At 46.4% G+C, this 24,759-nt stretch overlaps 1 protein-coding gene and 1 long non-coding RNA gene across 2 annotated transcripts in view; one reads left to right on the forward strand and one right to left on the reverse strand.

The window, feature by feature from the left end:
• Positions 1-582: 582 nt before the first annotated feature.
• The window catches only part of GPR45 (G protein-coupled receptor 45), an 83,609-nt gene continuing 59,432 nt past the window's right edge, over positions 583-24,759 (reverse strand). The window contains exon 2 of the mRNA XM_072844393.1: positions 583-4,265. Coding sequence (XP_072700494.1) covers positions 2,914-4,035 — 1,122 coding nt within the window. The 5' untranslated portion in view covers positions 4,036-4,265 and the 3' untranslated portion in view covers positions 583-2,913. The remainder of the gene's footprint in view (positions 4,266-24,759) is intronic.
• On the forward strand, positions 15,955-18,778 carry LOC140642265 (uncharacterized). Its single transcript, XR_012038750.1, has 3 exons — positions 15,955-16,401; positions 17,398-17,650; positions 18,234-18,778. It is a non-coding gene; the product is annotated as an uncharacterized lncRNA (long non-coding RNA).

A 24,759-nucleotide genomic window follows, 5' to 3' on the forward strand; every position in this document is an offset into this window, starting at 1 on the left:
GGATTTTTCGGGGTAGCAAGAATTAGGATGACACTTCTGAGGTGTATTTGTGTTTCATTTTCTGAGGTGAGGCCCTCCCAAGGAGCTTCTGAGATAGGTATTCAGTTGCTGCGCAGGCCCCACAGAAAAAAATTCAGGTGCCTCAGGGCTAAAGAGAAGATGTAAACTAAAAGTCCATAAGCACCACTTGCCCTTGCCCTGCATGTCTGGGGGAAGGAGATAAGAACTTGGTCCTCATGCACTGTTTTAGGAAAGCAAAGTTCATTAAAAGTTCAGCGAGGCTGGAGAGAATTCTGAAGGTGGCAGACTGGAGGTGAAGACTGACCAGCTGGAGTTACTTAGTGGGGCTATGATTTGTTTTAAAAAAATGGGAACCCAGGTTATGACCCCCATTGTTCAAATAGTCTCCCCATTGTCATCTTATTGTTAACTTCCTTTAGTCATTCCAGCTTGGTTAGTAACCTTGACTTGGTTAGTCAAGGTTCTAGATTTCCTGAAGCTGTTTCGTCCTAGGAGGTGTTAGACACCAGATGGTGGCTTACTATTCACAGCCGTGGTGCTAATTCTAGTAAGAACACAGTCTTGTACACTGAAAGAGCAATAATACTTTATTTAAAATATAACAAAATTATTACTTTAAAACATATGTTACTGTACAACATACATCATAGAACACTGATATATAAATTTTGATACCTTCATTCAGTTTGTGATATCTCTTTTGCTCCTGAAAAACATTCCCTTGAATGCCCACCAGAGGAGAGGGCCCTGTGCCTGTGACCCTGGGTGTGCTGGCTGTGCTCTTGGATACCACTAAGGCCATGCAACTCATCTTGTGGGAACTGAAGGCAAACTCCCCAACCCTGCCTGGTGCACTAGAGTTGACAGGATCCACCTCATTCAATCACAGGCCAACTGCAAGTCTTCAGAAGTCTCTCTCTCTCTCTCTCTCTCTCTCTCTCTTTATCTGCATATAGACAGATGGGGGAGTTGGTGAGAAAGTGGCAATTATTTCCTCAACAGACCTTCCTCTGGGCTTAGATTAATGTAAATCATGTTCTCTCTTTGCCTCTGGCACGAGTATCACAGGAAGAGAGCGTTAGAATGCAGAGTTGGCCTCTTAACACAATCTTGGAAAGGAAATGAGGAAAGAGACAAAAAGAGAGCTTCTGTGCTGTTAGACCAAATTCAAGTGACAATTATCCTGAAATAAACCGGACAACTGTTTTTCATCACAGCCCATGCCTTATTCATCCCTATTCCCTACAGTGCCTTGCATCTAGTAGGCACTTAATAAATGCTCATTGCATGGGCAAATAAACAAATGCAGGGGATCTGGTGACTCCAGGTAGGAAACATAAACACTTAGAATCCGAGCGTCTGTGAAATGGCAGGGGACGTTGGAGATCATCTAGGTCTCCTTCCTTACTGGGCAAACAGGGAAACTGAGACCCAGAGAAGTGTGGTGAAATGAACACGTTCACAGGACTAGCTCCTGGCAGAGTTAGACTTGGAATCAGATTTCCTGAACTCTCCTTAAATTCCCACTCTCTTCAGATCTGAAACTATAACAAGAACTCTGTGGCCTCAGTGGCCTGCCTGAACTTGGAAATCAGCCCCTGGCATCAGAAGCTCCTGGTGGTGATGGGTGGCCCTGGGCACAGCGGCCAAGTGTATGGCACAAGCAGAAAGGTCCCCTCCAGGCAGCGTTAGTCCTGGGGTCCCAGTCCCACGTGGGGTCAGAGGCCCCAGGCTCGGGTAGGTAGCCCCGACAGCAGCAGTCAGACTGCAGGTCTGAATGAGGTAGGAGGAAGGCAGGGCTCAACAGGGACCCACTCAGCAGGGCGGGTGTTTATGATGCCACCCACCCGCCCCAGCACTGAAATCCTTGTGGCAGCTCACAGAGACTGCAGCCTCAGGCATGGAGAGGAAACACCAACCAAGCCCACTGACCGCTTCTGAAACTGAAAACAAGTCACTGCAGATACTTGCTGAAAAGATGGATTACAGGAGGAGTGGGTTTTTTCTGTGCAGCAGGTGGATGGCATGAAACAAAGGGAGGCACGGGGGACAGTGAGGGAAAAGAGAGAAGGGGCAGAGGGGCTGTCACGGCCCCACAGAGAGGGCGAAGGGCCTCCAGGCTGGGGACAGCACTGGCGGGGCCAGGTAGGCCAGGAGAGCTGCGGTAGAAGCCCCGGCTGAACACGCACAGGAGCCTGTAGACGGAGCGTGGCAGCCGGCAGAGCGAGAAGCCCACAAAGAGGATGAGGACGGGTCCATGCAGGACCACTTGGGTGGGCTGCTCATTTCCCGCTGAACTACCCCTGATCATGCCCTGGGCTTTGAGCCGCTGAGGCCTCCCACGTGTCACACGGGGGAACTGAAAACACACAGGGGCTCACTCTGCTTCCCCGCGCGATTTTGGTTTATAGAAAGGATGATTCGGCGTGATCAGAAATGCATTCTGCGTATTTCCTATGCTCCACAGACATAAATCCGTGTAAAGAACGCTGGCGTCAAGTGAAATGGAACCCGTGAGATGATCCCTACTGTGTTCCCCGCCTCAGAGCGGGGCACCCGCTCCGAAGCAGGTGAACTGGGAGCTCTTTGGACAGAGCCTTCCTCCTCGCCCCCCTCCCTGACTTTCTGCCCCACGTGCCCACCCCACTCCCACTCTGTCTCGACTATCCTCCTGTTTCCATCAGACTCAAATCCTGCTCTTCCCCTGCGAGAAACAAAAATCATTCATCTTGCAAAGCTGGGAGCTGCAGCTTATCCAGCAACAAATGAGTGCCCCAGTGCTTCCAAAGCCACCCCAGACGCTGACTACACCCAAGGCGCCCGGCCACCGAGCGGAGGGACGCATGATGTGCCCTGGGACCAGTCCGCGGCGCTCCACCTGCAGGTTTCCTTTTACACCGCCGACTGGTTTTCATTGCACACGTAGACTGTGCTTGGCTGGATTCTCCTTCGGATCCGCTCAGGCACTTTGGGGAGGATTTGGACGGTCTGGGGCAGCAGCTCAATGCAGGCCTCGCGGAATTTTTTGATTCTCCAGCAGTAGACGATGGGGTTGAAGACAGACTTGAGGTAGCTGAGCCACAGGACGCAGGAGCTGGTGGTGTAGAAGGAGGAGCTGCAGTAGAAGCCCCGGCTGAACACCGACAGGAGGCTGTAGACGGAGTGTGGCAGCCAGCAGAGCGAGAAGCCCACAAAGAGGATGAGGATGGTGGTGCACGCCTTGGTCTTGAAGCTCAAGTCCAGGCTGACCTGCTGTTGGCGCTGCAGCCGCCGCAGGCCGGCCCGGGTGAGTTGTCTGAGGTCCAGGCTGTCCGACTGGTTGTGCACGCGAATGGCGTTCTTGCGGACCGTGTGCAGGATGCACAGGTAGGAGCACAGCATGACCCCGAAGGGCACGAAGAACACGGCCACCACCAGCGCCACCACGTAGGCGCGCTGGGCCGGGAGCTCCGTGTAGCCCAGCACGCACTGGGGGGCCCGCGCCGGCACCTCCACGAACGTCCGGCCGGCCAGCGAGGGCGCCGCCACGCAGAAGGACAGCGCCCAGGAGACGGCGATGATCCGCTTGGCCCGCCGCGGGTTCAGCTTGTCCTGGCGCTGCACGATGATGAGAAAGCGGTCCACGCTGATGATGAGCAGGATGGCCACGCCCTCCAGGACGAAAAACCAGTACAGGGTGGCCGAGAGGCGGCAGAAGTAATCGCCGAAGTGCCAGTGGACGGTGATGAGGGTGACAGCGGTGAAGGGCATGCAGCACAGGGACAGCATGATGTCGGAGAAGGCCAGCGTGGCCAGCAGCAGGTTGATGGCCGAGCGCATGGCTGGCCGCTGGTACACGATGATGCAGACCACGGCGTTGCCAAGGAATCCCACCACGATCATCAGCATCATGATTATTGCCAAGGATATCCTGAGGGGGGCAGGTGCCAGGGGGACCCCAGAGTCGGACACATTGCTCCCGTTCAGCAGCAAGTCCTGGTAGGTCTCAATGGTGGAGCTGTTGCAGGCCATCATGGAAAACAACTTGGAGCTGGGACAGAAAGGACTGGAAGGACTCCCCTCAGCCCTTCGGTGGCTGCCATTTTCAGTGTGCCGGTTGCATTCTTGGATCCCTAGGGCCTTGGAATGGTCGCGAAGCGTCTTTCTTTGGAAGCACTAGCCAGGATTTGCAATCAATCACAGTCTCATCATCTGCATGACCGCCGACTGTGTCTGCAGCTTCCTATTTGGATGCTCTCTGTAGCCTAGAGCAAAGCAGGGGGGAGAAGGAAGTGAGACTTTCCAAGCAGGTTTGCATACAGCAGTGTTTAGATTTTGCAGGTATTATAAACAGGGTGGAGAGAAATGCCTCGTTGATTTAGCATATTCAGAACAAGGCTTGGTATTCACAAGAGATTAGGAGCCTTGTCAAGTAGCCCCAGGAAATCTCATCAGACCTATTTTGTGTGGGATGAGAAAGTGAATACTTTGTGGTCAGTATCTATGTAATGAGCATGCATTTAATACGTTTTATTGTAAGCAACCTGGCCAAATGAAGCTTTGGACAAGCCTGCTTCCTTTAGAATGCCAGCTTCGTGAGGACCGATGTGTGTGTGTGTGTGTGTGTGTGTGTGTGTGTGTGTGTGTGTGTGTTCTCTCTGCTGGAACCCCAGCACTGAGAACAGGACGGGCACAGAGAAGATGCCCAATGTTGAGCTGAGGTTAATGAATACATGGTAGTTGAGGCTGTTGCTACAGTATTTGTTTAAATTTATTTTGAGATAAGTGTAGGTTCACATGCAGTTATGGGGAAGAAAATGCAGCCAGATCTTATATGCCCTTCACCTACTTGTACCTGATGGTAACATCTAAAGTAACTGTAGTGCTGCCACACACAAAGGATTACTTTTGGAAATGCTGATAGAAAGGAGGAAACTGTCCCTAAACATAAGTTCTTTTATTTATTTTTGGTTTTAGAATATTTTATTATTTATTCATGAGAGACACAGAGAGAGGCAGAGACATAGGCAGAGGGAGGAGCAGGCTGCCTGCAAGGGAGACTGATGCAGGACTCAATCCCGGGATCCTGGGATCACGACCTGAGCTGAAGGCAGATGCTCAACCATGGAGCCACCCAGGGGCCCCAAGATAAGTTCTTTTAAAAGAGAATGTTAATTTTTATTTCATATCTCATAGGTGTGCTAAGAACAGTGTCCAGTAGCTCACAGAGTCAGATTGCCTGGGCTGGGTAAAGTCTGCATCCACTACTTATCTCTCACTGGGCACCCGCTGGCAGGCTGCTTAGACTCTGCTGACATGACCTCCTCCACTGCAACGTGTGAGTAATAATTTGGCCTACTACAGACGAGCTGCAAAGATTAAATGAGAGAATGCCCAAAGAATGATTTAAGCACACCTAGATGGGGGCACCTGGGTGGCTCAGTGGTTGAGCGTCTGCCTTCGGCTCAGGGTGTGATCCTGGGGTCCTAGGATGAGTCCTGCATCGGGCCCCCTGCAGGGAGACTGCTTCTCCCTATGCCTGTGTCTCTGCCTCTCTCTCTGTGCCTCTCATCAATAAATAAATAAAATCTTTAAAAATAATAAAGCACGCCTAGATCATAGATGGCATTTAATAAATGTTAACTATTATCATGGAGCCCCGAGGAAAACCAATCACAATGTTACAATGGCTATTGCTTCATTTATATGTTATACACATGGGCGCATTGGCACGTGTTCTAGACCTGCTAGCCCGTGAAGCGGCTCGATCCAGAGTGAGGATGTTCCCAGCACATTTCCAGTTACCTCACCCCTCACCATTTTCAATACAGGCATTCTTTGTTTTATGGCCTTCTCTTTATTGTGCTTTGCAGATGATTGCGTCTTGTTTATTTGTTGGTTTACAAATTGAAGGTTTGTGGCAACCCTGTGTCAAACGAGTCTATCAGCACCCTTTTTCCAACAGCATTTGCTTGCTTTGTGTCTGTGTCACATTTTGGTAATTTTTCCAATATCTTAAAGTTTTTCATTATTATTCTATTTGAATTGCTGCAATCTCATGTTAAAACGTAAATGGTTGAGCAGTTGCTTCTAAAACGTAAAAGGATGAGCAAAGAAAGTGGTTTCTTGAGATGGAATCTACTCCTGGTGAAGATGCTGTGAAGATTGTTGAAATGACAACAAAGCATTCGGACTATGACATGAACTTAATTGATAAAGCAGTGGCAGGGTTTGAGAGGATGGACTCCAATTTTGAAAGAAGTTCTACTTGGCTAAACTGCTACCAAACAGCATCGTCTGCTGCAGAGAAATCGTTCGTGAAAGGAAGAGTTGATCAGTGGGGCCAACTTCATCTTTGACTCGTTTTAAGAAATTGCTACAGGCGTAGTGTGGCAGTGATGGGGGACAAGGAGAGAGAGAAAAGACTAAAGAAATTGCCACAGCCACCCCAACCTTCAGCAGCCATCAACATGGAGGCGAGACCCTCCACCAGCGAAAAGATTACAAATTGCTGCAAGCTCAGATGATGGCTAGCATTTTTTAGCAATAGTTTAAAATTAAGATATATAATTGTCTTTTTTAAAAAAGATATAATGCTGTTGCACACTTAATAGACTACAGTTTAGTGTAAGCATAACTTTTTATATGTGCTGGGAAGCCAAAAAACATCATTTGATTCACTTTATTGCAATATTTGCTTTGTTCAGTGGCCTGGAACCAAACCTACAGTATCTCCGAGGTGTGCTTGGATAGCTGATTGGATGGGCAGCGGCCCCAAGGGCAGCGAATCCATAGCCTGGCCAGTGATGGCAGAGCTGAAATGCTCTCACTCCACTCCCTCAGCTGGAAATCTGAACTGGGAAATACTGAGCCACTGAAGCAATTGCCCTGAGATGTCACAAAGAGTATAGAGAGAAGTCTCAAGGTCCCAAGGGTATGGTGGACACTCTGTGTTCGCTTCTCCAGATCTCCTGGCCACTCTCTCCCCTCCCCTGCCTCTCCCCTCCCCTGCCACTGTCTGGGAGACTGGGCCCCCTGGGCCTCTGGTGGGAGGGGAGGGGGAAGGTTTTCTTGCTCTGGCTCCCTCCCACCTGGGTGTGGCTGGCAGTGGTCTATTCCTCTCCAAGCTCTCAGTGCCTCCAGGAAGCCTCTCTGCAGATTCCCTCCTGCTCCCTGCCTCTCCCCGCAGGCAAAGAGGTGACGGGGCTTCCCGCGGCTGCCACCCTCCTGGTTTCCCTTGACCCGGCCTCTCCTTTGACAAGAATCCCTTATTTTTTTTTTTTTTTTAATTTATGATAGTCACAGAGAGAGAAAGAGAGAGAGGCAGAGACACAGGCAGAGGGAGAAGCAGGCTCCATGCACCGGGAGCCCGACGTGGGACTCGATCCCGGGTCTCCAGGATCGCGCCCTGGGCCAAAGGCAGGCGCCAAACCGCTGCGCCACCCAGGGATCCCAAGAATCCCTTATTAATCAGGGGCTGAGCTCTTTCCTATTTACACTCTGATACAAGGGGTCCTGGCAAACAAACCCTAGCTCTGAGGAAGTGGAAACTAAGTCCATAAGTAGCTATTCGGGGGCAGAGGGAAGTGACGTAGCTGTATGTATAAAGAAACAGAAACACGGGGAAATCCACCTTGGTTCTGGCAGATTTCCAATTAAAGTTGCATTTCCAAACATGTATTAATATTTACACCTTTCTTTTTAATTGCATTCTTAGCTTTTCACTTCCATGTACCTATTGGTCATTCATATGTCTTCTTTGGGGAAATGTGAAATCACGTCCTTTTTTTTTTTCATGTGTAATCAAGTCTATTGTTTTCAGGGATCCCTGGGTGGCGCGGCGGTTTGGCGCCTGCCTTTGGCCCAGGGTGTGATCCTGGAGACCCGGGATCGAATCCCACATCGGGCTCCCAGTGCATGGGGCCTGCTTCTCCCTCTGCCTGTGTCTCTGCCTCTCTCTCTCTCTCTCTGTGACTATCATAAATAAATAAATTTTAAAAAAATTTTTTTAAAAGTCTATTGTTTTCATTGGTTTGTTTTTCACTCTTGGGTTGTACTTCCCTTATATATTTTGGATATTAACCCCTTATCAAATACATGGCTTGCAAATATTTTCTCCCATTCTGTAGGTTGCTCTTTCATTTTTCTGATTGTTTCTTTTGCTGTGCAGAAGCTTTTTAGTTTGACATCATCCTGCTTCTTTATTTTTGCTTTTTGTTGCTTGTTGGTGTCATATCCAAAAAGTCACTGCCAAGACCAGTGTCGAGGAACCATTTTCCAATGTTTTCTTCTAGTGGTTTTTTGTTTTTTTTTTTTTAGATTATTTATTTATTCACGAGAGACACAGAGAGAGAGGCAGAGACACAGGCAGAGGGAGAAGCAGGCTCTACACAGGGAGCCCAATGCAGGACTCAATCCCGGGACTTCAAGAGCACGCCCTGAGCCAAAGGCAGACAGAACCACCCAGGCATCCCAGTAGTTTGGGGGCTTATATTTAAGTCTTTAATTCATTTCAGGTTAATTTTTTGTGAGTGGTGTGAGACAGGGGTCCAATTTCATTCTTTTGTTTGTGAGTATCCGGTTTCCCCAGCATCATTTATTGGACAGTATCCTTTTCCCACTGAGTATCTCTTGTCAAATATCAGTTGACCCTACATGCATGGGCTTATTTCTGGGCTCTTAATTCTGTTCCATTGATGTACGTATCTGGTTTTATGCCAGGACCATACCGTTGTGATTACTACAGCTTTGCAATAAAGTTTGAAATCAGGAATTGTGTTGCCCTTTAGCCTTGACTATCTTTCTCAGGATGGCTTTGGCTATTTAAAGTCTTTATTAGTTTCCTTTGTTGGTGATATGTTTCCTTGAATATTTATGATCCTATGGTCTTGGATTGGTTCTGCCCATTTGAGGAAGTAGGCACCACATCTAGTCTTTACAGACTATATTCAGCAGGGGCAAGCTGGTCCAGAGATTCTGGGTGGGTCATCTGGTGGTGTTAGCGGGTATACTTGCTGGTGGAGCCCCTGGAGAGGTGCCTGGGTCAACAGTGGTGCAGGCTGGGGCTTGAGCTTGCAGTTATAGGTCTAAGACAAGGTCTATGTGGGTGGACCTGGGTCCTGGGTCCACTGGGCCCAACCCAGCTCTAGGGACCACTATCTGGGTACACAGGGCTCAGTCCAGAGACTCGGGCCATGGGGGTGGCCTATAACCTGGGGCCTCAGGGGCAGACCTGGAGATGGTGCTAGAGTAAGTCAGGAATCTAAGTCCGTGGAAGCTGGTTTAGAGCATGAGTCTATGGGGGCTGGTTGGTGCTGGGGTGTGCCAGGGGCCGGGGTCAGTCCCTAGTAGTTGGCCTGGAACTAGGGCTGATTGAGAGCTAGAAAGAAGCCACAGGATCTGCTGGGTCAGCAGGAGCCAGGTGACACTGGGGTGAGCAGGGAGCCTGGGTTCACAGGAGACTGCTAGGAGCTTGGAGCCCTGGGAGCCACCTAGGGCCATAGAAACTGGCCTGGTATTGGCTTGGACTGATGCTGGGGTCTCTGGTGAAGTCAGATGCTCACTTTTCTTCTCCCATGGAGAGACATGGGAGAAGAGAGACAGTGTCTTTCTCTGCGCTGGGCTGCTGGATTTCCAGTGGGGGGTGACAGAGGGAAGGTGGATCTGTCTTTCCTTCCTTCCTTTGTTATTTCTAGGATAGAGGATTCATTTACCTTGGCAAAAGTTTTCTTAAGATGGAATGCAGTTTCGAATTGTTAAACAATATATCATACCTTATATACTTCTTAAAATCACCTGATAGTAATATAAAATAAACACACGGGAGTTTTTTTGCGTTTCTGTACACTAACAATGAGGCAACAGAAAGAGAAATCAAGGAATCGATCCTGTTTATAATTGTACCCCAAACCATAAGATACTTAGGAATAAATAGGACCAAAGAGGCAAAAGATCTGTACTCTGGAAACTATAGAACACTTATAAAAGAAATTGAGGAAGATATAAGGAAATGGAAAAACTTTCCATGCTCATGGATTAGAAGAACAAATGCGTTAAAATGTCTATGCTACTGAAAGCAATCTACACATTCAATGCAATCCCTATCAAAATACCATCAGCAATTTTCACAGAGCCAAAATAAACAATCCTAAAATATGTATGGAACTAGAAAAGACCCTGAATAGCCAAAGTAATGTTGAAAAAGAAAACAAAGTTAGAGGCATCTCTGGACTTCAAGCTGTATTACAAAGCTGTAATCATCAAGACAACAATTTGACCAATTGTTCTTTTTACAGGAGCAGGTTTTTTTTTTTTTTTTTAATTTTGGGAAATAAATATATAATAATTTCAATACAAAGAATGTTGTTATGCAAGGTGAATCTGCCAGAGAGCCATCAGGGAGGGGAGGCAGCAGCTTCTGGCCCCACCAGGTCACCTGCAATCTCCGTTGGCCGTGGCAAAGGATCACATGGCAGCTCTTCCTTGGGCCTGGTGGAGGCAAGGCCTGCAGATGAGCCCTAAGAACACACTTGACCGCCGAGAGCATCCTACCATGGATAAGGGCACCAGAGTGAAAGCAGTAAAAGGAAACTTGAATTGTTTCTTCATCCTTCTACTTTCTACCAGAAACAAAACATGGGAATCGGATAAGAATTAGACTTGACAAAGGCTTCCAGAGACTCCCGCAGGGACACACTTGACCTGCTTTTCTTCTTCGGAAGCTTCCATCCTGCTTTCCACTTAACAAGTCCCACTTCATCCCCTGTGCTTCCAGAAGTGTCTTTTTCCTAAGCTCCTTATGGTTGATATTATAGATAAATGGATCACCTGCTTTTTGAAAGTTTTCTGTATGCCACTTAGCTTTTCTGTCAAACCTACATTAGTCCTGGTTTTCCCTAACTGAAAGAAATCCAAAGAGGATTTTTTTCCAATAAAATAAAATAAAATAAAATAAAATAAAATAAATAAAAAAGGCAAAAAGCAACACTAGTGTTCAATGTCAGTTTTGCAGCGAGCACTCCAGAGGCAGCATGCACCCAAGCTCTTTTCAGGGGAGCTGCACTCAGCATCTCAGCATCACACCGCCAGAGCTCTGACCTGTGTCTGTGAGCATCTGCACTTTTTTATCTCCATTTATTCTGTGCATCCACTAGCAAGATATGTCTATGAGTATCAGAAAAGTCCAACAACAACAAAAAAAAAAGTCCAACAGTGGTTATCTTTTAGGTCTGAGGGGGTCCCGAAAAATTTTTCCCATCTAAATTAATCGCTTCATTGCAGGGACACCACTTCAGCTTATAAGAGGTTTCACAGGAACACTTTAATTCAGATAGTGGGGAACACCTGTACCTGGAATTGAAGGGATATGGTAAAGTAAAAGGTCAGGAGACCCAACACCAGGCCAGCAAGGATAAAGCTTCTGCAAGTGGTAGTATCTTAGTGATGTTACCTCAGTTTAGATACAACCTAGAACCTGATTTGGCCAAGCATGCCTAGGATGGGCTCATCTTTCAGTGGTGGGTCCAGTTACCCAACTTCTGGAGATTGAGCTGTATAATCAGAGGTCCAGGGTGTTATTCTACAAGTGAGGGATATCCCTTGTGCAGAACTCAGATGCTTGTGTTAGCGTGATACAGTACCTTCATGCCTCAGTTTTATGATCTGTGAAATGGGAATAATTACCTATCTCTTCCCAGAGTTTTCAAATACATATGCAATGCCTGGTACAAAGAAGGGAGTAAGATAAATAATTATTAAAATTTAAAAATTAAAATTAAAAAAATAAAAAACTAATGATAAATCAACTCCACATCTCACTATTTCATTCATGGATTTCTTTCTCTTGGATCAAAGAGTAGAAACTGTGACATGCAGATATGAAGCCCTCATGGATTAAGCTCTTCCTGGAACACAAAATAAGGGGCACTGAATAGAAAACATGCTCTTCCGTATCCGTGTGCCTGTTGATCCTAACTGGTGGGGAGTCCTTTACCTGCACCCTTGTGATGCTGTAAGATTGGATTGTCCCTACCGTAATAGTTACAGAGAGTGGTTTCCTGTTTCACCAAAGGAACAGATAGTGCAGAGAATTTTTCAAAAAATGTGTTGTATCCTGAGGTTGAATCAGATGAAAATTGTTTGGGCTTCTAGGCAACAACTTGTCTTAGATATTTAATTTAGCGTTTTGGTCACAGTCCTGTTGTTAATATCCAAATCGACAACACATTTATTACCAGACATTTTGGCAAGTTAAAGATCAAAGTAAAAGGTGACAAGTTGCACAGGGAATGTTCCACTACCGATCTTTCAGTTTGAAACAGCTCTCTCTCTCTCTGGTGGTTTTCACTCTGAGGAATGGGAGCCACGGTGTGAATTATAAGCCGAGAAAGAAGACAGCTGGGAATGGAACCGTTTCAAGGTACTTATCATAGTTTTTCCAATCCAAATCATCTCACTCCGGAATGGGGGTGGGGAGTGTCACATAGGTGTCAGAAGATCAATAAGCTAAGGAGAGGACAACCAGCCTGTGCATTGCCTGTGTGCTCAGGGGTGAGCACAAGCAGGCTGATGATGTCCTCATGAGCTGGATCTGTGCAAAGGATAGAAGGTGCTTTCGACCTTGAGCAAAGAGGAAACACTGCTATCCACATGCCGAATTTGCTGTGACGTTTTCTAAAGCTCCTTCAACCGCCCCACCCTCACTGTCCTGCCACCTTGCTTCTGCACAGTGAGGACTCCTTCCCAAGCCCCCAGCTATGCCCTGTCCTGCCATCCTCACAACTGGGGGAGGGAGGGCGGGAGATGAAAGGGATGCTCTGATACAGTCATGAGAGCTCAACGTCATAAAAGCAGTAAAAACATGGAGCCAGGGCTGGAAGCCAGGTTTCTGGTACTGAGAGGCCCCAAAAGGGAAACCAGTGTTGGTTAGGACCATAGCGAGAGTGAGGAAGGCCTTAGGTCGATGAGGCTCACAAGCATGGGGAAAAGGAAAGCACTCTCCCACCCCAAACCATCCAAGATGAGGGGGAGAAAACTTTGAGATGAGATCACACCCTGCTCTCCTTTCCAGGAGGTGAAGAATGGATGTTTACACACAGAGCTTCGGTGGCTGATAACCACGAGGATGAGGGAAGGAAACTTCTCCTCTGCTTTCCATTTTGACAGGCCAGTGTGGGACCACCAGCTGGCACCCTGAGGGATCTCTGAGGGCAAGGGCCAGCCCCAGGTTGCCCGGAAGCGCTGCTGGTGACTCCTGCTTGCCTGCCTTTCTTCCTCCCTCCCCAGTCCCATCCCCTTCTTCCTTTCTCTTTGTCTCTCTCTTTCCTTGATAACTTCTAAAAACTTTTTATAATATTACATTTCAAACCTCTAGAAACAGAAAAACTAGAATCTCAAAGCCCCATTTGACCAAGTTTTGAGATCTATTTTTCCCACTTCCTTCCATTTTTGTGGGCAGCAGCTCTATAATTCCTCGTCCCTATCACCTCCTCGTCAGGCTTTTGTTCCCAGCCGGGCAAGGGGATTCTGCTAGGTTTTCTTGGAGAGAGAGGAGGCCAGGCTATGAGGTACCTGCAGTTATAGGTCTAAGACAAGGAAGACAATGGACAAGCCTGATGGACAAGCGGAGAAATACAAACCAAGGAGAAGATCCTAGAAGACAGGAGGGCTGCAGGGAGAGTAAGATTCCCAGCAGGCACCTCTCCAAGCCCTTCCAAGTGTTTGACCCAATCTAATAGTGATGGACCTAAACCAGAGAAGAGTCCGATGGGCTATTTCCTCTCTGTTTCGCAAACCTCTAGTTTCAGACAGCAAACCTCGACTTTAGCTGGGTATATGTTTGGCTTTAAATTGATGGGAAAGGCGGAGTCCCAAACCTCTTCTTTCTTCATCGTCGAGGTCAGATAAGGAAAAATCAGTCAAGCTGTACACTGGAAACCTGGAGAGCCGCAAGGCCTGGAGGGAAGAGGGGAAAGCAGTGAAGGGTGGAATGCAAGGACGGAGCAGAGGAGGGGGAGGCAGGGCAGGGAGGCTGGGAGGGCCGCGGAGCCTGGCTGCTGGGGTGAGCTAGCACCAGCGTGGGTTTTCTTTTTTCTTTTTTTTTTTTTAATAATAAATTTATTTTTTATTGGTGTTCAATTTGCCAACATACAGAATAACACCCAGTGCTCATCCCGTCAAGTGCCCCCCTCAGTGCCTGTCACCCATTCACCCCCACTCCCCGCTCTCCTCCCCTTCCACCACCCCTAGTTCCTTTCCCAGAGTTAGGAGTCTTCATGTTCTGTCTCCCTTTCTGATATTTCTTACCCATTTCTTCTCCCTTCCCTTCTATTCCCTTTCACTATTATTTATATTCCCCAAATGAATGGGACCATATAATGTTTGTCCTTCTCCGATTGACTTATTTCACTCAGCATAATACCCTCCAGTTCCATCCACATGGAAGAAAGTCTCTTCAATAAATGGTGCTGGGAAAATTGGACATCCACAAGCAGAAGAATGAAACTAGACCACTCTCCTGCACCATACACAAAGATAAACTCAAAATGGATGAAAGATCTAAATGTGAGACAAGATTCCATCAAAATCTTAGAGGAGAACACAGGCAACACCTTTTTTGAACTTGGCCACAGCAACTTCTTGCAAGATACATCCACGAAGGCAAAAGAAACAAAAGCAAAAATGAACTATTGGGATTTCATCAAGTTAAGAAGCTTTTGCACAGCAAAGGATACAGTCAACAAAACTAAAAGACAACCTACAGAATGGGAGAAGATATTTGCAAATGACTATCAGATAAAGGGCTAGTTTCCAAGATCTAAAAAGAACTTATTAAACTCAACAGCAAAGAAACAAACAATCCAATCATGAAATGGGCAAAAGACATGAAGAGAAATCTCACAGAGGAAGACATAGACATGGCCAACACGCACATGAGAAAATGCTCTGCATCACTGGCCATCAGGGAAATACAAATCAAAACCACAATGAGATCCCACCTCACACCAGTGAGAATGGGGAAAATTAACAAGGCAGGAAACCACAAATGTTGGAGAGGATGCGGAGAAAGGGGAACCCTCTTGCACTGTTGGTGGGAATGTGAACTGGTCTGGAAAACTGTGTGGAGGTTCCTCAAAAAGTTGAAAATAGACCTGCCCTACGACCCAGCAATTGCACTGTTGGGGATTTACCCCAAAGATACAGATGCAATGAAACGCCGGGACACCTGCACCCCGATGTTTCTAGCAGCAATGTCCACAATAGCCAAAGTGTGGAAGGAGCCTCGGTGCCATCGAAAGATGAATGGATAAAGAAGATGTGGTTTATGTATACAATGGAATATTCCTCAGCCATTAGAAACGACAAATACCCCCCATTTGCTTCAGTGTGGGTTTTCTATGGAGGGCTCAGATCGCCTTCTCCGACGCCTCTAAACAGAATGGCCGCAACACAAGTCTGCGTGCAGACAGTGGAGAGCATTAAGTGAAAAGTGAGTCCAGGCCAATCCAGAAAGCCCGTGTTACTGCCGTTAGGGTGTCAGGAAAATGAGTGAATTTTCCTAGGCGACAATGGCTCTGAACTCCAGGAGTGAGCTCCTTTGCGACACCTGCCTGTCCTCAAGCAGAGCAGTCCTCGGCCCTTCCCTCTCCCCATGTGGCTCTGTACCTGTACCTAATGGAATATCCCTGGCTGCAAGCTCCTGCAGGGTGTGCGGAGCACCCGCGCGTCCCCGTGCACCGCGCGTCTCCGTGCACCCGCGCGTCCCTGTGCGTCCCCATGCACCGCGCGCCCCCGTGCACCCGCGCGTCCCCGTGCACCGCGCGCCCCTGTGCACCCGCGCGTCTCCGTGCGCCCGCGCGTCCTCGTGTGCCCGCGCGCCCCTGTGCACCCACCGTCCCCATGCACCGCGCGTCCCCGTGCACTCGCGCGCCCCTGAGAGGAGATTGTTCGGTTGAGGCCCCGCCCGCCGTGTGTTCCTGGGCGGGGGCCACGACCTACTAGGAACAAAGGGCCCCTTGTGCCCTGCCAGGGAGTCACAGTTCTTTTGGAACTATTTTACACAAACAGTAAAGAAGTCAGGTACTCACTATATGCACAAGTACATCTACATTTTAATTCACAGATTTAGAAATACACACCCATTGACATATATGTACATGTATGTATTGTGAATATAGTGCAGACTATAGCAGGTATACAGGTCGCCAAAAGAACTTGCTGTTTTTGCTGGTTCTGATCAAGCCAAATGGCGGGAAATTTGGTGAGCCCTTTCTCCGGAGTGGTTAATATTGCTTTAAGTAACCAATGGGTGTTTGTAATATTGGATTTTTAATTCCTACACCAGAAGAACATATCGGTTCACAAATGCCAACTCTAAGGAATGAAGTCAATTTTGGCAGATGGGTAAGTTTGCTGTTGAAACAGCTTGACTCTGTCATTACCTGCAACCCTGTCACCTGTCTCTTTGATACAAATTCTCAAACAGATGGTGTATTTCAATTTCAACAACTTTATTGGCAATGAGAAAATATGCAAGAGCTGCCAAAAGTAATACGTCAAGTAGCTGTGTTTAGAAACAGGTGTTACCCCCACGTGTCTGAATTTCTAAGAAAAGTGAACTGAAAGAGACCAGAGTTTTTATTTCTCAACTCAGGCAGGACTCTTGGGGGGAAATTTTCAGATAGAACAGAATTGGGAAGCTTTAAGGGAGCAAATCTTTATTGGTTATTTTTCTTAGTAGTACCTAAATTTTTTTTACGTCCAGGCTAAGCCTTTTTCATAGCGCAGGGGCTCTCTGGATTTGCACTATCATCACCAAGGAACGTGTTTCACGTGCAGATTATCAGGGCCAGCAAGACCCACTGATCTGAGCTCCAGCAGTGGGGGGTGGGGGTGAGGGGAGCTCCACCATCTGTTTCAACAAAGGGTCCAGGGAGGTAGATGTTCTCGGAACATCTCAGAACCACAACCATAGCTTATCTCATTGAACCTGGCCAATGACCCAGTTTTATGGATGAGGAAACCAATGAGCTGTTCTTTACCTAGAAAGTAGTAGATTCACCTGCATTGGAACCCAGGAGTTCCGGTTTAATCCCTGGCTGTGCCACTTCCGTTATGATGTAAGTGGTGGTTCACTTAAGACTTTTTTTGTTTGCTGGGGTGCCTGGGCGGCTCACTTGGTTAAATGTCTGTCTTCGCTCACGTCGTGATCCCGAGGCCCAGGGGTCCTGGCATTGAGCCCCAGGTTCAGCTCCCTACTCGGTGGGGAGCCTGCTTCTCTCTCTGCCGCTCCCCCTGCTTGTGCTTGCTCTCTCACTGTCAAATAAATAAATAAATAAATAAATAAATAAATAAATAAATATCTTTTTAAAAAAGACTTTTATATTTGTCATGGGTTAGGATTGCAGAGCAAGAGCAAGGACGTCTTTTGGCAGGAGCAGAGAAGAGACAAGGGGAGAGGATGCAGGGACCCTTTGTAGGACTGGCAAAGGCTGAAGCTCAGCAGGGCCTCCGCAGTCATGAACACCAGGCTGCCCTCGGACCTCAGTTCCATTCTGTGCCCCAGATGGACCAGCTCGCACAGATGCCTTTGGAGCCAATGTGGATGGAACCTACTTGTCCACCACTTTAAAATCTGCTGGCTGTAGAGGAGGTAAGATTTATTTTTTTTTAAATATTTTTATTTATGATAGTCACAGAGAGAGAGAGAGAGAGAGAGAGGCAGAGACACAGGCAGAGGGAGAAGCAGGCTCCATGCCAGGAGCCCGACGTGGGATTCGATCCCGGGTCTCCAGGATCGCGCCCCGGGCCAAAGGCAGGCGCCAAACCGCTGCGCCACCCAGGGATCCCGGAGGTAAGATTTAATGCCAGATCCACAGAGACACAGTGTAGCATGGGGATTCGGCCACTAACCAGTGTCTGTTCAATCCTCACTTCTTCCCCAGGACACATACAAAAAATATTTGTATGGTAGACTAGAATGACAGAGGGCTGAGAGAGTTAATTCCTTGGACACACCGGTAGTCCATTCGCTGCTCCAGGGCCATGCACCCTGGTTGGGAAGCCTAATCCTGAGTAGCCAACTTGGTAGACTAAATTTTTCCTCTGACCAAAGACACAATAATAGTATCTAGTATTTGGATAAGATTTTGAAATATACAAAATGTTGCCCAAAAAATGTGTTCTTCTTTCTTTCTCATGGCCATCTGATGATATATTCTTACTTCCATTTACAGATGAGACAACAATACGGATTCAGTGATTTGCTTAAGATGGTACAAGTGGAAGAGGACATTCTTCTCTTTTACTTGTAGGCTTTTATCCCCTTTCCTCTGTCCTGGGTAGGGCCCAGGTCAGGGATTCCTACTACTGTACTCAGGATGTTGTTGTGTGCACAAAATCCTCTCTACAGGTTCAGATTATGATTCTGGTCAACTAACTGGCTACCCTTGATATAGTTATGAGAAAGAATGATTGGTATTTTAAGTATTTCTGAAAAGTCCAGAATAACCCACCCAATACTCACAAAATGTCTGTTTTTATGTCTGCATGTGTTACTACCTTTCTTTAGAGGAGGTTACAGTGTATTACTTTCTCAGAGTCATTAGTTTCCAAGCACATCTTTCAGAGTTTTATTTGTGCATTTAACTGTTAAAAGCCAACTTATTCATTTATTTATTTATTTTTCCTTTCTGAACCAATTTAGAGGTGTTGCATCTAAGATAGGGTTTTTTAACTCCCTGAACCATGTATGAAGATTTGCTAGAGGCACAAAGCATATGGCGCTTATTTAAAAATGGATATAGCTTGATATTTTAATGAAATCTGAGACTTAGCGTTTTTCAAGATGCTAGAAGAGCTGCCAATGCCAAGTTCCTCCAGGTAGAATATGTGACGTCCCAAGTAGCCTGTACCCGGGGGCTCCCAGGACAGCTGTGACTTACTCATGTCAGAAGAACCTGATGCTGGCACCTCCGACTTCTCAGGTTGCAGCCGGGCTGCTTTGCAAAAACTTTTCCCTTCTCGAAAATCACAGCTACTAGGCGCCCTTCCCCTACTTTTATTTGGCTTCCTCAAAAACCAATTTTAAACTCCTTTCTGTATCGTTTGCAATTTTTCTAACATTTCATGCCTCTGTTCTGAAAAAAAATAAAAAGAAAACCTAAATCTGGTTAAAAATATGCTTCTTGGTTTATAATAAAGACAGATACAGCTTATCTATTTGGTTAAAATTATTTTGATGATGTTTTAATGTTTTCAACAGCTTTATTGGGACATAGTGTACATATCATAACATTTGCTCATTGTAAGTTTATAATGCAGTGATCTTTAGTCAATTTATAGCATTGTACAACTGTCCCCGTCTATCCACGTAGAGCATTGCCACTCCCCCCCAAAAAAGATCCCTTATGTCTATTTGCAGTCATCTGATTTAATTGTTTAATAGTGATTTCAGTTTATTTTCCAAAAATGAGTTCCCCAAACCCCCAAGAATTGGACAATTCTAATGGAAGGCTGGTCACTCCAGAAGCCCCTGCCCTTACATTCTTGCCCTGACCCACGACATATGAAAGAAAGTAGCACTGAAGAGGCTACCTTCCTCATAAAGAGGGAAAATCATTTAAATCACTTTAGTCCCTCAGTCCTGGCCCATGGTGACATTCATGAGCCTGACTTAACAAGTGTTAGCTGGGTAGGGAGCAGGGCAAGCTTAACTTATTCACTCATGCCTCCACCAAAATACTAACCCACTAACATAAAGTCAAGATGAATGAATGAAGTCCAGGAGGCAGCGGGGCCTGGGTGACTCGCAGGGCAACTCCAGAAGATCTAAACTATGGTCTCTGCTCCTTAGCCTTGTCACCTGGGGAGCAATTCCCAACATTCCAGCCTCTGATTCACAACACTGTTGTGAACAGTAAATATTTATGAAAGCACCTTTCGAATCACAAGGCATTCGGCAAGGTCAAGGGGGGCCTCTATCAGGGCAGATGGCTAGTATAGTCCCATCAATAACATGCCAGATCTGGGGACACCTGGGTGGCTCAGTGGTTGAGAGTCTTCCTTGGGCTCAGGACATGATCCCGGGGTCCTGAGATCAAGTCCTGTATTTGCCTGTTCTCTCTGTGTCTCTCATGAATGAATAAATAAAGCCTTAAATAAAACACACACATACACACACACACAACATGCTAGATCTGACGGACAGTTCCAGACCATCATGGGTATGTGGGTCCCTGGCGGTGTCACCCTGAGGTTCTCCTGACGGTTTTCCTTAAATAAATTTAATTTTAAATGTTTAGTATTTCTGCTTTGCAAAAATGGTTCATGACCCTATTACTAGTGCCACTGAACTAGTGCCACAAGGTCACAGAGTGTGTGCAGAGCAAAGCTGGCACCAGTTCCTCCAAGCTGGACGTCTGTGATTCTTCTCCCACAGAGGCTGAGAATCCCCCACTGGCAGAAAGAATGGCTCCAGAATTTCAACCCTCTTTCTTAGCAGAGCTTGAGCCCACTGGCATTTAAGGGGCTACTGTGACATGAGCCAATTTGTCCATGACCTTGCTCATTGTTAATGAGCTAAGAGGGTCTATTTAAAAGTAAAACAACCATAGAAGAGTTGATTTGGTCCATTATATGGAAAACGTAAAATCTAAGGGGAAAATGTGTTCACTTTCACTTCTTGGAGTTGTACGTTAAAAGGAAATCTTAAATCTTAAGAGAAGTATTCATTGAATTCTTGGGTTACAAAAAATTATTAAAATATTTAGGGGTGCCCGGTGGCTCAGTTGGTTAAATGTCTGCCTTCTGCTCAGGTCATGATCTAAGGGTCCTGGAATGGAGTCCCACATCGGGCTCCCTGCTCAGCGGAGAGTCTTTCTCCGTTTCCCTCTGCCCCTCCTGCCGCACCCCCACTCATGTTCTCTCTCTCTAGCTTGCTCTCTTTCTCAAGGAAATAAATAAAATCTTTTAAAAAAAATTATTAGAACACTTAAAAAGGGATTTGTTAATTTGTAAGTTTTGTAAGCCCTATGGAAATTTTCCAGCTTGCATATGACTCTCCCACTGTTATACAAACTTAAATTAGTTAACCAGTGGTTGTGAATACAAAGGCGATGTTTCAAGGCTTCCTGGGTTGAATGCATGTGACAGCAAATGCCAAATTTGAAATGTTCCTGCTCAAGTGATGCGTTGGGTAGAAATGCAGGGTCTCCTGAGAAGCAAAGCTGGGGGAGTGACATGGGGATAGGATGGGGAGACCTCAGGGTGGGTTAGACTCTCCATTCAGTCTTCCTGCAAAGTCATTTGTCAGTAGCTCAAAGTATTTATATTTTATGAGCCTCAACAAAATTATCTGTGAAATGGGTATTATTATACCCATTAGCTTGTAAGAACCAAATGAGAAAAAGTCTGGAAAATATACACATTTAGTCTTTCACTGACTCTAAGGGCCACTGATTTTAAGATGCTTCATTATTTTACATACACTAAGGAAGTAAGAACACTTCCAAATAAACCCTGACTCGGCGTCTTGACAGTGGTCCTGTGCCAAGCAGGAATGGCCACCAGCACATCTCCTTGCTTTGTGATTTCTGTACTCCACCCTGAGGTATTGGGCAACTGCATCACTTTGGTGTATAATGGCTTTTTTTCCCCATATGTCTTGATAGCAAAACAACATAGCTTCATATGTATATTTCAAATATTTAAAATTTTCTATATATTGTGATGTTTTGACATCTTTTTTTTTTTTAACTTACTGTCTGATTTTTTTTTTCTCCCAAATTTTCATTTAAATTCTAGTTAGTTCTTAAAAGACCTTCCTGGCTGTGGAGATCTGCCTCTCCGGGGCTACCCAATTCTTAGAAATAGCAGAGCCAGGCAGCAGGGTCCCTTTGATACACAAACTAGCCAGTCCAGAGCTGGAGCTCTTCTCTGTGGCCCTATGGTCCAGGGAGCAATAGGCTTCTGCCTTAATCGTCCCAGAGCCAGGTGCCAGACAACTGGAGATGACCGCTAGAGCCCAAAGCCCACCAAAATTATCCCAACTAGCTAATCCTATGGTGTTCACCCTGCCCTGCCTTGCCCTTCCCAGGAAACCCTAATAAAGGCCATGGTCTAAGCCTTCCTGTCCTCTGTCTGCCGACCTGCTGTCTTCTCCAGGTCACCCGGCCTGGTGTGCCTCCAAACTCTAGGACCCCTGAGCTGCTCCTCTATCCCCTTCTGTGGCCACACCTGACTGAACAACTCACAAAGAATACAAAGCAATCCGTGTAGGTTTTTTCTTTCCATAGGTCCTGTAAAGTATCTGGTTTCTGTGTTATGAGAAAATGTGGAATTCAAAGAATTCCTGGGATGACCAATCTTCCTTTTACTCATGTAAAATGTACGCCTCACTGTGCTGTTTTTGTTTGTGATGTGTGTGCCAGGAACTTTCTATTTTGGCACAGAATTAGGATATATTCTTTTTGAAGACAGTTTCTTTTTTTACTTTTTTTTTAAGACTTTATTTATTAATGAGAGTCACACAGAGAGAGGCAGAGACACAGGCAGAGGGAGAAGCAGGCTCCCTGCGGGGAGCCCGATGCAGGACTCGATCCTAGGACCCCAGGATCATGCCCTGAGCCACAGGCAGATGCTCAACCACTGAGCCACCCAGGTGCCCCTCCTTATGATTTTGTTAATAACATTTTTTTCTCCAGTTTATTTATTGTAAGGATACAGTATATAATACATATAACATATGTATATATGTTAATTGACTAATTATCAGTAAGGCTTCTGGTCAATAGCAGACTATTAGTAGTCAAGTTTTTTGCTGGAGTCAAAGTTATATGTGTATTTTTGAGTACATGGGGGCCAGGGTCATCTCCCCTAACCACTTGGTTCTTCAAGGGTCAAATGCATGTCAGTTTTGTCAGTACAAATGAGCTACCTTAGTAAGTGCTCTGTGCATGTTAGAAAAAGACAAGAAAACCCTCACAATATGCTGTTTTCTTTTTCTGTCATTTCACTCACACACACACACACACACTCACACACATGAACTTGTATGTAAAATCCTGGCTTTGGTCAAATTTCTAAACCCATGGGCGAGAAATTAATGTATTCATTTATTCAAGAAATACTTAGTAAGTGGTTACCATGGGCAGGTGTGAGGATTCAATGGTGATCTCTGTCTTTTAGGAATTTATAGTTTAGTCTGGTTTTCTCCAGATGTGGTCAGAGGATGAGCTGCACAAAGCTGGCATGGGCTACTTACTGAAAGACCCACTAGACCCACTAGAGCAAAATCTCTGGTTGGGGGCTGGAAATCTGCTCCCAGGGGACTTTTAGTGCCCCAATCTGTGAGACTGGCAGTGGATCGTAACAGATAATACTAGAGAAGCAGATGATGGGCTTGGCTCTGCTGCACGTCGCACCATCTGCCTCCCTCTCGGGGCCAAGGGAATCTGTGATCGATGATACAGCCACATACCTGTGCCAGACTCCCAAGAAAATGAGAAGCTTTGAAAGATCATAACTCACAAGGTTATGCTGGGGTATCCATCACCTGTTCCTCCTGCACTGAGACAGGTGTGCCAAATTCTACTGTGCACACTATCACTTGTTAAATACAAAATGTTAGCTAGAGAGTGCTCCCAGTGCACTGACAGAGGAGGCACGACATTTGGGTGTTGCTAATGGTGGGAGGACTATACCCGCCAGGGAGCTCCTCCCTGGGTCCGACTCTCCAGACACACCACAGCTGGAGGCGGGATGCCCCATGGTTTAACTTGTCAGATGGTCATCTAAAGTCACCCAGAAGCACCCCTAGTTACAATATTTGCTACTCCAGGGGTTAGGATTGGCGGGATGCTCTGGAAAGCCTCCAGAAGTGTTGCGCACTGGTTAGTGCCAAGGTGGGCTTTGGAATTGGTTCTTTCAAAGCTGAGTGACTGCAGGAAAATCTTTCATTTCCCCAACCTCATTTCATGCTGTATAAAATATGGGCAATTATATTCATTACCCAGAATGTTATAAGGAATCGATTTAATAAAGCAGACTATAACATGCATAAAAGAGCAAATGGGGAACCCTGAGTGGCGCAGTGGTTTAGCGCCTGCCTTTGGCCCAGGGCGTGATCCTGGAGACCCGGGATCGAATCCCACGTCAGGCTCCCTGCATGGGGCCTGCTTCTTCCTCTGCCTGTGTCTCTGCCTCTCTCTCTCTGTGTGACTATCATGAATAAATAAATACAATCTTTAAAAAAAAAAAAAAAAGAGCAAATGATGTTGTTACTGCCATTGTTATTATGATATAATTTTCTCCATCTCCTCCTGTCTTGTTCTCCTCCTCCTCTTCATCCCAGGCTCTGAGGTCCATAAAGACTTGGTCTCAACCCAGCAGGCCTTGGGGCTGCTTCACTTGGAGCACCTACTGCTTGACTTGAAGCTTTGTCGATGCTGGGCCCTTTGGTTTTGGGGACTCTGTTAATTTCTGTGGCCACTGTAGCAAATTACCACAAGCTCTGGTGGTTTTAAAACAATAGAAAGTCACCCTCTCACGGTTCTAGAGGCCAGAAGTCCAAAATCAAGTTGCCAGCTGGGCCATGCTGTCCCTCCAAAGGCTCTAGGGAAGACTCCTTCCTCAGTTCTGCAGTTTCTGGTGGCAGTCTCCTGGTTGTGGCTGTGTTGCTCTAGGCTCTCCCAGTCCTGAGGTTATGTCTTTTTAAATTTTTAAAAAGATTTTATTTATTCGAGAGAGAGAGAGAGAGAGCGA

Source organism: Canis lupus, chromosome 11, assembly GCF_048164855.1.
Source record: "Canis lupus baileyi chromosome 11, mCanLup2.hap1, whole genome shotgun sequence".
Lineage (NCBI taxonomy): Eukaryota > Metazoa > Chordata > Mammalia > Carnivora > Canidae > Canis > Canis lupus.